Source organism: Seriola lalandi, unplaced genomic scaffold (genome assembly GCF_002814215.2).
Source record: "Seriola lalandi dorsalis isolate HSWRI2012SDOR001 ecotype SW California unplaced genomic scaffold, Sedor1 jcf7180002054819, whole genome shotgun sequence".
NCBI lineage: Eukaryota > Metazoa > Chordata > Actinopteri > Carangiformes > Carangidae > Seriola > Seriola lalandi.
In genome coordinates, this window is record NW_019525372.1 from 43906 (window position 1) to 57249 (window position 13344).

General features: G+C 41.8%; 1 protein-coding gene across 1 annotated transcript; it reads right to left on the bottom strand.

The window, feature by feature from the left end:
* Positions 1 to 11357: 11357 nt before the first annotated feature.
* nupr1b (nuclear protein 1b) lies at positions 11358 to 13338 on the bottom strand. The gene is made up of 3 exons (XM_023426236.2): positions 13176 to 13338; positions 12959 to 13092; positions 11358 to 11746 (listed from the first exon to the last, which is right to left on the bottom strand). The coding sequence occupies exons 1-2, from the start codon at positions 13270 to 13272 to the stop codon at positions 12965 to 12967; spliced, it is 225 nt and encodes a 74-aa protein (XP_023282004.1). The 5' UTR covers positions 13273 to 13338; the 3' UTR covers positions 11358 to 11746; positions 12959 to 12964.
* Between the last annotated feature and the right edge of the window lie 6 nt (positions 13339 to 13344).

Sequence of the window (13344 nt, forward strand, 5' to 3'; positions counted from 1 at the left end):
CGTGACCTTTGTTTTGTTCTCTTCTCTCTGGTGAGAAAATGTGTCGACAGACAAAAGCCGGAGCTGCTTCATGGCTGGTCCTGCCTCCTGGAGGGAGGGCGCTCTGCTCTCTGCTGATTAAAGAGGTGATAATGATCTAATGAACCTGTAATTTAACTACAATCCATAGCATCAGCTAACAGTCTGAAGGTGTGTGTTCATGTGTGATGTGTAATCACACAGTTGTGAGTCAGTGGTGTTTACAGCCCTGTGTTGAAGTGATGGCGCTGATGACTCGGCCGAGGGATCGCCGTCTCGTCAGGTGTCCAGGTCACCGTGAGACAACGAGCCTCGTCCACTTTGATGTTTTCCCGCTCCCTCTGAGCCTCATTATTTCCACTCAGGCTCTTCCTCTCTGTCACTGCTGCTCCTCCACTGCACCTCCGAGATCTTATGAAGCTGCGCTGGTTTTAGTTTTACACATAATTAACGTAAAGGAAACAGCTTCCTGTCACAACACGGTAAATGAGAACAATTTGAGAACTAATTTCCAAGGAGGTTTTTATTATTGTTTCTGTGCTCATATATTTTTTATATCCCTTTAAATACCGACGTGACATCAACTCCAATTATATTTCTGTGGTGCATTCAGTGAGATAAACAATAAAAACCTTAAACCTCAGAGGTGATGAGTAACCAGTGAGATTCAGGCCGTAACATTGTTTTAGTCATTAATAGGAATTTGTTGTTATTGTGTTTGTTGTGCATCATTATTTTTGTTAAAATAATTGAACATTTCGCTCATGGAGTGAGTGTTTTTGTGTTTTTGTAGATTTTATAAAAACGAGTCACACCCCAGGAGATCAATAATCCAGGAAGTACAATCAGACCTGCTCTTCAGGTTCTTTCAAACAACCATGAGCAGACTCTGAGACAGAACAATCATTACTGACCATCGTTGTTTTGTGTCTCTTTGTACTTGTTTTGTGTCTTTGTGGTAGATGCTGCCATCACTGCTGTTGTTACCTCCACCAGGGAGGTTATGATTTCACCCACGTCTTTTGTTGGTTGTTTGGTTTCTTGGTTGGTCGGACGGTTGGTTGGTTGGTTGTTTGGTTGGTTGGTTGGTTGGTTGGTTGGTTGGTTGGTTGGTTGGTTGGTTGGTTGGTCGGTCGGGCAGCCTGTTGATTGGTTGGTTGATTGGTTGGTTGGTTGGTTGGTTGGTTGGTTGGTTGGTTGGTCGGGCAGCCTGTTGGTTGGTTGGTTGGTTGGTTGGTTGGTGGGTCGGTCAGCCTGTTGATTGATTGGTTGGTTGGCTGGTTGGTCGATTTGTTGATTGGTTGGTGGTTTGGACGATTGGTCGGTCAGCCTGTTGATTGGTTGGTTGGTTGGTCGGTCGGTCAGCCTGTTGATTGGTTGGTTGGTTGGTTGGTTGGTTGGTTGGTTGGTCGGTCGGTCAGCCTGCTGGTTGGTTGTTTGGTTGGTTGGTTGGTCGGTCGGTCGGTCAGCCTGTTGATTGATTGGTTGATTGGTTGGTGGTTTGGACGATTGGTCGGTCAGCCTGTTGGTTGGTTGGTTGATTGGTTGGTTGGTTGGTTGGTTGGTTGGTTGGTTGGTTGGTCGGGCAGCCTGTTGGTTGGTTGGTTGGTTGGTTGGTTGGTTGGTTGGTGGGTTGGTCAGCCTGTTGATTGGTTGGTTGGTCGGTCGGTCGGTTGGTCGGTCGGTCGGTCAGCCTGTTGGTTGGTTGGTTGGTTGGTTGGTTGGTTGGTTGGTTGGTCGGTCGGTCGGGCACCCTGCTGATTGGTTGGTTGTGTGGCTCCTACAGTGTGTGCTACATCGAATGCTGTGATTTTGTCAGTGTGTGTTGCAGTAGATTTCTCTCGGTGAACCACGTCTTTGTTTGGAGCCTCTTGTATCAGAGCAGGAGTGTCAGGGACAAATAAACATCCCTCTTCCAGAGTCTATTCAAAGAGAAAACAGAGTTAACACTCGTTACCCTGACAAGGGATCCCAGGTGCTAAAGGACTGTACTATACGGCTTACATAAGAGTTGTTTTATAAACTGCATGAGGAAAAGTATCACACAGTAAACACATTTAGCCTTGGCAGAGAGAGCAGTGATCATATTTCCTGATTTTTATCTCAGAGCTGAGACAGACTCAGATCTGCTCCACGCTCATATTGGTCTCATTGATTTCAAAGATGCGGATTGATGTTTTTAATAGTCCGTTCAGATGGGGCAACAAATCCCAGTTAAACACCAGTGTACAACACCAGTAACAGTGTTATTGGATTTTCTCTCCCACTTGTAAATCTTTTTCCAATCCCTCCTTCATGCCTCAGCGATGCGTTCAGGAACAGATTTATGATTTCTGCTGCCGTATGTAAATGGGAACAACAAATGACTCCCATCCACATGTGTGATTCAGTTAGAGACTGTACGGAGGCCCACATGTGCCCACAATCTGTAGCACTCTGGCTTTAATCGTGTTTTATTCTCCAGTGTGTGTGCCTCTCCTAATGTGATGTGTTGGGTTTCTACATTTCATATTACAGCCCAAGAAAACAGTTTAATTGAAATCCGCTGATCTGTGAATACCTGGAGTGTAGACCAGTAAAAACAAGTCAACAGACCAATGGTGTAACTTCATGACTCACGTCACATGGTCTTCAGCTGACCAAAGGTTTAACAGTAAAACTCAACTCTATCAGTCAGTCAGTCAGTCAGTCAGTCAGTCCGTCCGTCCGTCCGTCCGTCCGTCCGTCCGTCCGTCCGTCAGTCCGTCAGTCAGTCGCGTCAGTCAGTCAGTCAGTCAGTCAGTCAGTCAGTCAGTCAGTCAGTCAGTGCTGCTGCGGTCCAGCCACAAATCTGACCACATAACTCTCTTCTCTGAAACTTTCCCTGGCTGCTTGTTGTTTTCAGAATACAGTTTAAACAATCCTCCTCTTGGTCACAAAGCAGCTGCTGGTCCGGCTTCACAGAACATCTCACACATGCTGTTAGTTCACAATCCCAGCAGATCGCACGCTGGAAATCTCCATGTGCCGGGAGCATTTTCAAAGTGTAGTGAGATGCTTTTAGCATCTGTGCACCTGAAACAGTTTACCTGCTGATCTTAGACTCGCCCCATCAATGTGTTCTTTAAAACCAAACTAAAGACCTACATTTCTTAAATGCTGGAGGACGGTGCTTTTAAAGCAGAAACACTTCATTCTGTTCCCCATCACCTGGTGATCTACTGTCACTCCTGGATCTTCAGCATCATCATGATCTCACAGGTGATGTGCTGCTGTGGGTCCTTGGTCGTGTTAAATACAGTTGGACACACCAACAAATATCCAGTTAAATCTCAGAGCTGTTACCTTTGAATATTTGACATGTTTCTTACTAATAACTTCCATGCTGTTGAGATCAGTAACTGCACACCATACTTCTTGGGGAGGGTTGTAGTACAGTGACTGAATCTACCCTCCACACATCAATGTTCACATTCACTTCAGATCAAACCAGAGATATTTAACACCAGTGAGGAAATCAATCAGTTTATATCAGGTTAAATATGTGTGTTTGGAAGAGTGCTACCTGCAAGGCTGAAGGAAGGCCTGAGGTTGTTGATACTACAAACCCCACAATGCATCACAGCATCTCGCCCCCCACTGATCTCAGCAGACTGGAAAGAGACTGAGTCATGTTTATCAAATGACTTTATTGTTCTTATTTCATAACTAGTTAAGGAACACCACATTAGAGATGAAGATAGCACCTATGATCAGAGCTGTATGTTACTTATTAGGATTTTTACAAAAGGCAAACAGTATGATGAACTGTATATAATATGTTACTGTATAGAAGCACAGAGAACTTAACATAAACTTGGATTCATTCATTCATGGTGTGTTGCTTGGTATTAACTGAATACACATTAATTAATCAAAGACAGAATCAGCCTAAACTGACTAACAGCAGGAGGGATCAACACTGATCATTTCTTCAGTTTTGATTCACACTGTCTGAACAAATACAAATCTCTTTGCCACAAGCACAATTTGTTTTCACATGCACAAACTTGAATTTCTCATACAGATTTATTTTCCAGGTTTACAAAATTGTATGCAATTTATACTGCCAAACACAGAAGCACAGATACTTTCAAAATAAGAGTCTCCAAAAGTTAAGAGGTAAGGTAGGTCATAAAAGTTTGATCTTAGTAGCGATCGTCTCTATGGGGATGTAGAGGTAAAGCTTTGAAGCAGATCAACTTCTGTCAGGACATGAACATGTGTGTGTACATGAACATGTGTGTGTACATGTCTTGCTGTGGTTGTGGGGACACATTTGTGTTTAAACCATCAGTGTGAGGTTGTTGTGTTTAGTCGTCACAGCTTCAGGCTTCCTGAGGGACAGCTGCAGTGACTGAGGTCAATGTCAGGACGAGTCTCTACGACATGAACGAAACTGAAAGTCACGTCCTTCGTGCAGATTGAAACGAGGAGTGAAGTTCAGGCACCGAGCAGCAGCAACATTCAAAGGTTCTCCAGGAGTTTTATAGTTGTTTATTATTCTCTGTCCTCAGTGTTCAGATTCACTTTCTTGCCTTTTACTTCATTTCTACAGTTGTTGATGGACGACAGTAACAACATGTGAAGAGCAGAACGTGTTCAGCTCCAGCTCAGTCACCTCCTCCACAGGTGAAAGTATCGACCAGTTTAACATGAAACGGTGTTCAGCAGGAAACAGATGGAACTGACCCACCAGAACTGCAACCTGGAGCAGAACCAGACTCTTCATAGATGTGATGCTGTGACCTCAGAGACGGATGTGTGACCTCACACACTCTTTAGTGTGAACTGAACACTGACAGTTCAGGTGGTGAAGCAGGTGTCAGTGTAGAACAGCTCATGTTCATTAGTTTTATTCTTCATTGTTGTCATTGAAAAGGTTGTTTGTGTTTCTTCATATTTACCATCTGCCTCATGATGAATCTAACAGTCACTTTGGTGAATTAGTGTTTTCATTGTTATTAAAATTGGTAAGTTCATAAGAAAAATTAGAAAAGCACAAACTCTAGTATCTGTCTCTAGATCCTGTGTTGTCTCTGTTGAAGGACGGACACATTTAAACATTTCTATCATGTTTGTTGTTGATTAAAGCAACATAGAAAGTCCACAGATCATTTCTGTCATTTTACAGACTTAAAAGTTATTTCCTGTAAAATTAGGATTTTTTTACAGTGTACTGATGTGAAGTGATTGTCTCATGTTATAACTGAAGGATTCTGTGTTGTAATCATCATTATGGTCACAATTATACTCCCGTCAGCAGGTATCAGTGTGTGTAGACTGATGTTCAAACTGCAGAGAAACTGGAAACGAGCTTTAAGTGATTCAAGATAAATTACTGCTGAAGAGCAATTAGTGAGTAAACACTTGAGTTTGTAATTGTTTGCAGCTGATCATGACCTGCTCTGTTGACCTTTTACAGGCTGCACCAACAATATGAACACGGTTAACAGCTGGTGCATTCAGTGTAATACTGTTTTATTTGTATAGCGCTAAATCAGAGCAAACATTCTCTCTTCACTTTACAGGGTGAGGTCAGACAGGAAGTGGAGGTGAAGTGTAAAAACATCAAAATAAAAGCCAAGAGGCCACAAAAGTGTAATATTAATCAAGCAAAGGAGCGATACCAGGGTGAGTGAACCAATGGTGTCAATCAAAAGTACAAAACAGTAAAAGATCTTTAATTACCTTTAATTACCTTGGCTTTTATTTTGACTTTTTTTACACTTCACTTCCACTTTCTGTCTCCATGGTGATATGATGCAGGCTACAGACAGACTCTGCCAAATGAGAAATTAGAAAATTAATTTTAAAGAAGCAACACTGGACCATTTTTTAAATTTAGTTTTCTCGCTTTTTGTTTGGAAACAAAACCATATTATTTCATTTTCATATTTAGTCTTTCTTTTTCATTTCTAATTTGCCATTTTTCATTTTTCATTTTTCATTTTTCATTTTTGGTTTAGTGTTAAAAATCAACTAAAACCATATGAATTTGGTTTTTGGTTTTAAAAAAAGTAATGATATCAGCACAAGTTAATAATAATAATAATAATAGTAATGATAATAATGGTAATGATACATTAATAATAATAATGAGTGTTGCAGTGTCAGATTAGAGAGACCTGCAGAGTGAGAACAGAGAGAGAGAGACATAGAGGAGAAGCACAGACTGTCTCTCTCTCCTGCTGTTAGATCAGCTGACTTCACTGCTAATGAGGAACATTAAAGAGCAACGATCATGGAGAGAACGCAACACACAGCAATTTCACCAAACACAAACACATTAATTCTACAACACACACTGAAAACACACTGAGATGTGTGTAAAGCAGCTGTTCAGCTCTGGTGTGTTTTAGTGCAGATGTTTCCTTAATGTGTTTCTGTGTTTTTTTATTTGCATGTTTTTCTCTTAAACTCTTTGTTTTTTGTTTATTTGTGTGTTTTCTTAAAGTTTTGAGCCTCATTTATGGAAATGTGGATTGAAAACCTGCAGCTGTGTGTTTTCACCTTTTGTGTGTGTGTGTGTGTGTGTGTGTGTGAGTGTGTGTGTGAGTGTGTGTGTGTGTGTGTGTGAGTGTGTGTGTGTGTGTGTGTGTGTGGGTCAGAGGTCACTTTAATATCAGACCTCTCAGTCGGTTGAAGCAGCTCTGACCTCTGTGGATCACACTACATGGACACACATGATCCAATAAAAATAAAGCAGATTTCAGGTAAAAACACTCAGAGGAACCAAATCCTGAAGGTTCTGATGGTGGGTCCAGGTGGGCGGGGCTTATGACTGATGAAAAATGTTGAGGTACTTGTACTTTACTTCATACTTCTGCTACTCTACATCTGAGAGCTGAATATTGTGATTATATTTCTTTTGCTCACGACTATTTTGACATTTTGGTTTTAATACTTTTGCTGAAGTGAAGAATGTAAATGTTTCTTCCTTCTTCAGTCTCAAATTAACTCGTTAACAAAGGAGGAAAGTGATTTTCCTTGTTAATACGTATTTGTTTTGGTCTCTCTGCCTTTGGCTCTCTCTCTCTCACACACACACACACACACACACACACACACACACACACACACACACACACACACACACACGTCCGCCTTCACTTTAATAACAGGTATCAGATGTGGCCGTCGGGATGTTTCATTACAGCAGCTTGATCTTTTCTGTCGACTCATCCGACATCAAACGACAGATCATCAGCATCATTCGTCTCGATGATGCTTCATATTAAACGTTGTTATGATGAGTGGAGTCACTCCTCCGTGTTTTCTTCTTCTTCTTGTTTCTATTTCTTTGGCAGAAGCCTTTGTTTTCATGCTGCTGTGACAGGAGATATGTTTACCTTCCTGCTCTCTCACCTTTGAGCCTGTAAACATCTGCCAACAAACATGGAGGACGGATTCGCACCAGAACAGTGACGGAGGCAGCTCAGTGACACCTGAGCTGAGTGACTCACCTGTGTCTATACTCATCTACTGATCTCTTTCATCTTTGTACAACAGAGACATGATAGGATAAAGGTTCATGTTTTCTCTGTAGCGCTGTAGCTACTGTCATCAGACGTCATGCAGCTCGTCTCCTGTTGATACACAGCAGAGCTGTTTCCACACTCACACCTCAGTTAGAGTTTGGAAAGGATTGAGGTCGTGGTTTATTAATATTTAATGTAGGAGATAAAGAAGAAAGTTTGATATTAACCAATCACTTGTTTTACATGTTGCAGTTTGTAAAATTCAAGTAATCTGGATCAATGAAACTTTAAGACTGAATTCAGTGGTTGACGTTTGTGACAGAGGTTGTTTTGCTGTATGAAGACACCAGCTGAGATACCCTGAAGCCACTGGGTGTACTGGAGACATCCTCACTCCACCAGTACAAACCAACAAATAAAACAACAAAGCCTATAAACCAACCAACAAACCAATAAACCAATAAACCAATAAACCAACAAACCAACAAACCAACAAACCAACCGACAAACCGACAAACCAACAAACCAACAAATCAACCAACAAACCAACAAACCAACAAACCAACAAACCAACCGACAAACCGACAAACCAACAAACCGACAAACCAACCAACAAACCAACAAACCAACAAACCAACAAACCAACAAACCAACAAACCAACAAACCAACAAACCAACAAATAAACCAACAAACCAATAAACCAACAAACCAACAAACCAACAAACCAACAAACCAACAAATCAACAAACCAACAAACCAACAAACCAACAAACCAACCGACAAACCGACAAACCGACAAACCAACCGACAAACCAACAAATCAACAAACCTTATAAACCAACCAACAAACCAACCAACAAACCAACAAACCAACAAACCAACCGACAAACCAACCAACAAACCAACAAACCAACAAACCAACAAATCAACAAACCAACCATCACAGCTACAAACCGACAAACAAACCAACAAACTAACAAACCAACAAATAAACCAACAAACAAACCGACAAACCAACAAATAAACCAACAAACAAACCGACAAACCAACAAATCAACAAATCAACCGACAAACCAACAAACAAAAAACAAACCAACAAACCAACGGCAGCAGAATTTGGAGAGTTTCCAGCCACAGCAGCTGCACAACAACAACAGCAGCAACGAAAACAACAACAAAAATAACAACAACACAGACATCAGCTCAGCTTCAGGGCCGTTAACATTGAACATAAAGTGTCTAGTACAAGACACCGTTCATAAGACAAACACACACACACACACACACACACACACACACACGCACACACACGCACACACACACTTACAGCATATCATGCTCATAACAGAAAAATGTGAGGTCTCTTTTGGCAATCCTCAGGACTAGTTGCTAGGCAACCAGGGGAGTTTCTAAAAGCACTGGTATCTCCTCTGCAGAGTGGGGAGATGATGGGTGTGTGTGTGTGTGTGTGTGTGTGTGTGTATTATATGATGAAGCTGGTTATGTAACGGCCTCTTGAAGTTTTTGGATTGTCTCTTTAAATGATCCTGATCCCTGTTCCGGCAGCGGAGCCAGATCCTGCTGCACGGGGGGATTCGAACTCCGCTCTGCTTCCTGTTTGTTGAGCGGCGGCGGCGGCAGATTTACTCAGCAGCATCAATGCAACACTCAAACACCCAGAGCCAAACAGGAAGTCAGGATTACACAGAAATAGACTGATGCTCTGCAGTGAACTCAGACATCACATGAAACTGTGTCAGAAACTCAAACAGGAGGATTCTCCAGAGAACCGAAGGTCGGGCCGGACCTGCTCCTCCTCCCCGCAGGAGACAGTCCGTCCTCACAGAGACGGGACTGATGGTGCGTTCAGGTGTTTGACATAACACTCAAATATTTCAAGGTTCATTGGTTTGGTTTTATTCTTCAGGAAACATTTACACACGACAAAGAAAAGAAAACACACACCACAAAAAAATATGGAAAACAAAAACAAACTGAGTTATTATTCAACACATTCGGCTGCTGTTCACAGGTCGACACGTTGATCTAGAGATGACAGTTCGCCTTGAAGACTCTTTGTGATTGGACATTTGGGACATCTCTTACTTCCTGTCTTTGTCCTGTTTCCCTCCAGTTTGACTGTCGCCCTAATGTGTTTCACCTGTGTTCCATCACCTGCCTCCCTTGAGTGTATTTAGTCTCTGTGCTCCAGTTTGTCTTCGTCACTTCGTCCTGGTTCCTGTTTTCTGCGGTTGTTCTCTCCCCGTTCGCTCTTCTCTACTGTTTTCTTTCGTTCTCGGGTTTCGGCTGGTGTATTTTGGATTCTTGGTTTTTGTGAGTTTGTGTTTTTCCTTCACTTGATAAATCACTGATTTCACCTTCTCTCTGATGATCTGCTTTGGGTTCCTTATAACTGCAAAACCTGACAATTCTGTTGCCTCAAAATAACAAAATAATAAATGATTTGTGTGTATGGCCTTTTCAAATCAACTACATCTTTAAAAACATCTTTTTGCCTTTATTTGAAGAACAATTCTCTTCATTATCTGATCTGACATTTACTTTCTTTGAGGATTTGTTGATTGTTTTGTTAATGAGGGAAGATGATCTGTGATTTCATGATATGTTGTAAAAGACGATTTGAAACTGATCTCCAGCCTGTAACTGATGGTCAAGAGTCAAAACATAAAAGGTTTAAATTTTGTTAAGTCAAAGAAATGCAACTTGAAATGTTCCACACTGACGCGCTCACTGGGCTTCATGGGATTTCACTGTGACTGTAACTAGAGACGGACGACGTGTGTCAGACTCCGGCAGCTGGAGCTGAATAAAGAACATCAGTATTTAGTGGAAGTCGCCCTTTAATCAGTTTCACCCTCTGATTTACATTTTCAAGTTCAGTCTGAGTCTGAGTTTGTCTTTGTTACGTAACTCCAGACTGTTGCATAACCTCTTTTCTAAAACTGCAGCTCCGACAAACCAAAAGTTTGTGTATGAAAACTCTGTGAAGAGAGTGTGACCGCAGCAAACAGCTGGAGGTCAAACAAACAAGCTCTGTCATGACATCATGGTGGACTGAGGGGCAGCGAACGCACCGCACACTCACTCCTTAATGCTCATTGGTGTTAAAGACACACACACACACACACACACACACACACACACACACACACACACACACACACACACACACACTGCAGTGAGTCCAGTCTGTGGATGTTGGACAGTTGCTGCCACCTGCTGGTGGATCCAGACTTCAGTCTCTTCAGGTCTGAGCTCACAAAGTCTCTGGATCTCTCCATCACGCCGAGGTTCTGGTTCCTGTTCTGTGACCTTTGAACCAGTCTGGACCCAAACACCGAAGAGCTGCCGTCACATGATCAGAGGCGGTCGAGCTTCAGGACTCCAGGGATGTAAAATAAACTTGTGCTACACTATTTTTACATCACATGATCTTTAATATGATTTATAAGTATATAATACAATATAATATTTAAAGCTCTCATATTTTATATTCATAAAATGTATTTGTAGATGATCTGAGGATGAACTGTAATAACCTGAGTGATCCTCAGTTTTCATCTTGACCAGTTCAACTCATTTCATGCATTTCTGTTTCCTATCGTCTCCTAAAATTTATTGTGGAAGGTTTTATTAGTTTTGGATTTCTTACTTATTTTTAGTGATTCATTGATCTCATCTTGTTACTGTAGATTTGTACTGAGGTGTAAAATCCAGCTCGACTGAAATCAAGATTCACCTGTAAATTAGTGTGAACTTTGAACTCTGACACTGTAAAATAATAAAAAACCAAAAGAGACAAAAGAAACAAAGTCAAGTCACTTAAAAAGTTTTTAATTGTAAAAAATATTTTTCTTTTAAAAATCCATTGAAACTTGTTGAGACACAGAAAATCACCCAACTACCATCACACCACACCACCACCACCACCGCCACCGTGCACCGTCACGGTCCAAACAGGGACCCGGTGCACCTCGCCACAGGTGAGTGCTTTACAACACCTACAGGCTGAGGAGCCTCAGTCTGCTGCCCGTCTCACTGGAGGAGCAGCAGCTGGAACATCTGGATCTGCGGGCTCCTCTTCACGCCCAGGTAGAACCTCGCCCATCGGAGCTCAAAGACGCTCCTTCCTGCCGTCTGCACGTCTCGTTCTGTCCGTCGCCAAGGAGGCCGTGGTCGGTGTCCGGGATGAGCCGTCCGAGTTGCCCTGCGTCAGAGAAATGAGATCACACTGTGGTAAAAACATGTCTATGCAAAACCATAACTAGCGTTTATGACACTGAGGTCACGTCTCCTGCAGTTCCTTTCATGGTTTCGAATGTTTTCGCAGCTTTGTGCAAATGAAGCCTGGAAACGTTGAGTATTTGATTTACACCAACTTCCTTAAAAGTTCCCTTTGTCAGACGTCATTTATAAACTGGCTAATTTAAAGTATCTGTGGAAGTAAAGTGCAGATGAAATGATCCTGTAACTTTTACCAATCACAAAATAAATGACCCCTCTCACATTCAAGCACATGGTGAACAAACAGGAAACTTTTATTTCAGCACAAAAATCTGCTTTTGAGTCGCACCAACCGCCCCGGTTTAAAAGAATGTTTGTCATATTTAACAACAGACCCTTAAACACATCACAAGTATGTTGAGACCTTATTCAGAGTCAATGGTTTAAACGTATCTACAAATTGCCTCATCATTCTAAAGTTCTGCCAATTTAAAGTATTTACTCATGTATGTGAGCACAGGGGAAATTAAATAATCAACAACTTTTACTAATCTAATACAAAAGCCACTCTTAAATTCAGCACAGGGCCATGAACATAAAGAGTTAACACCGATTTCAAAATGTGTTTTTTGGATCCAACCTGTAGCGCCCCCTCGTGTACTGAGGGACACTTTCAGGAAAAAGATTTTTTAACCTCCGACTGGTTTGTCTCACACATGAAAACATCTTCAGCACTCAAAGTCTTTCCAAGTTTGCAAGTTCCAAACACCAGACATCATGTAAAATGCTGCCAATGTAAAGTTCATGCTGGTGTCTGAAATCCCAGCGCCTGTAAAACGATTCAGCAACTTCACCAAACACAAACATGACAGTCATTCTCAGATTCGGCAGAAGTTTAATCGGACATAAACAAAGATTTAACACTGATTTTAAAATGTGTTTTTTGATCCAACCTGCAGGGGGCGCCCCTTTAACCGACTTCTTTGTCTCTCAAGTCTTTCTAACACTTTTCCTGCCACTTAACAAACATTCAAAAAGTTTCATACACCAGACATCATTTAGAAATGTGTAAATTTCTGAAATCACAGAGCATTTATGATAATGATAATAATAATAATAATAATAATGATTCAGCAACTTCAGCAGACACAGACATGACAGCCACAGATCTAACAGTGGTTTGAGACAGTCTCACCTCTGGTCACTCTTTGTCTTTCTTCTCGCTGTTCTGGAGTTTGTCCACGATCTTGCGCTCGTGCCCGGCGGGGTTGGGTCTGTTGGTGTTGTCGCTGGCCTCCTTCTTGGTTCTGCCTTTCCGGGCTGAGCCCTCTGTAACAGACACATCGCGTCACTCAACACGCCTGTCAGCCGCTTCACGGCCAGGTGGAAGGTTACCTGTGAGGAAAACTCACCTGCGTACTTGTCGGTTAAGTTGTAATATTCATATTTGTCGTAGTATTCGTCTTCAAAAGATGTGGGCTTCAGATTCTTCACGTCGACGTGACTCATGTTTGTTTCTCCAGAAAAAAGTTTGTAAACAAGAGGGAAAGTTATTTTTCTTCTTCTCTTCTTTTCTCTTCT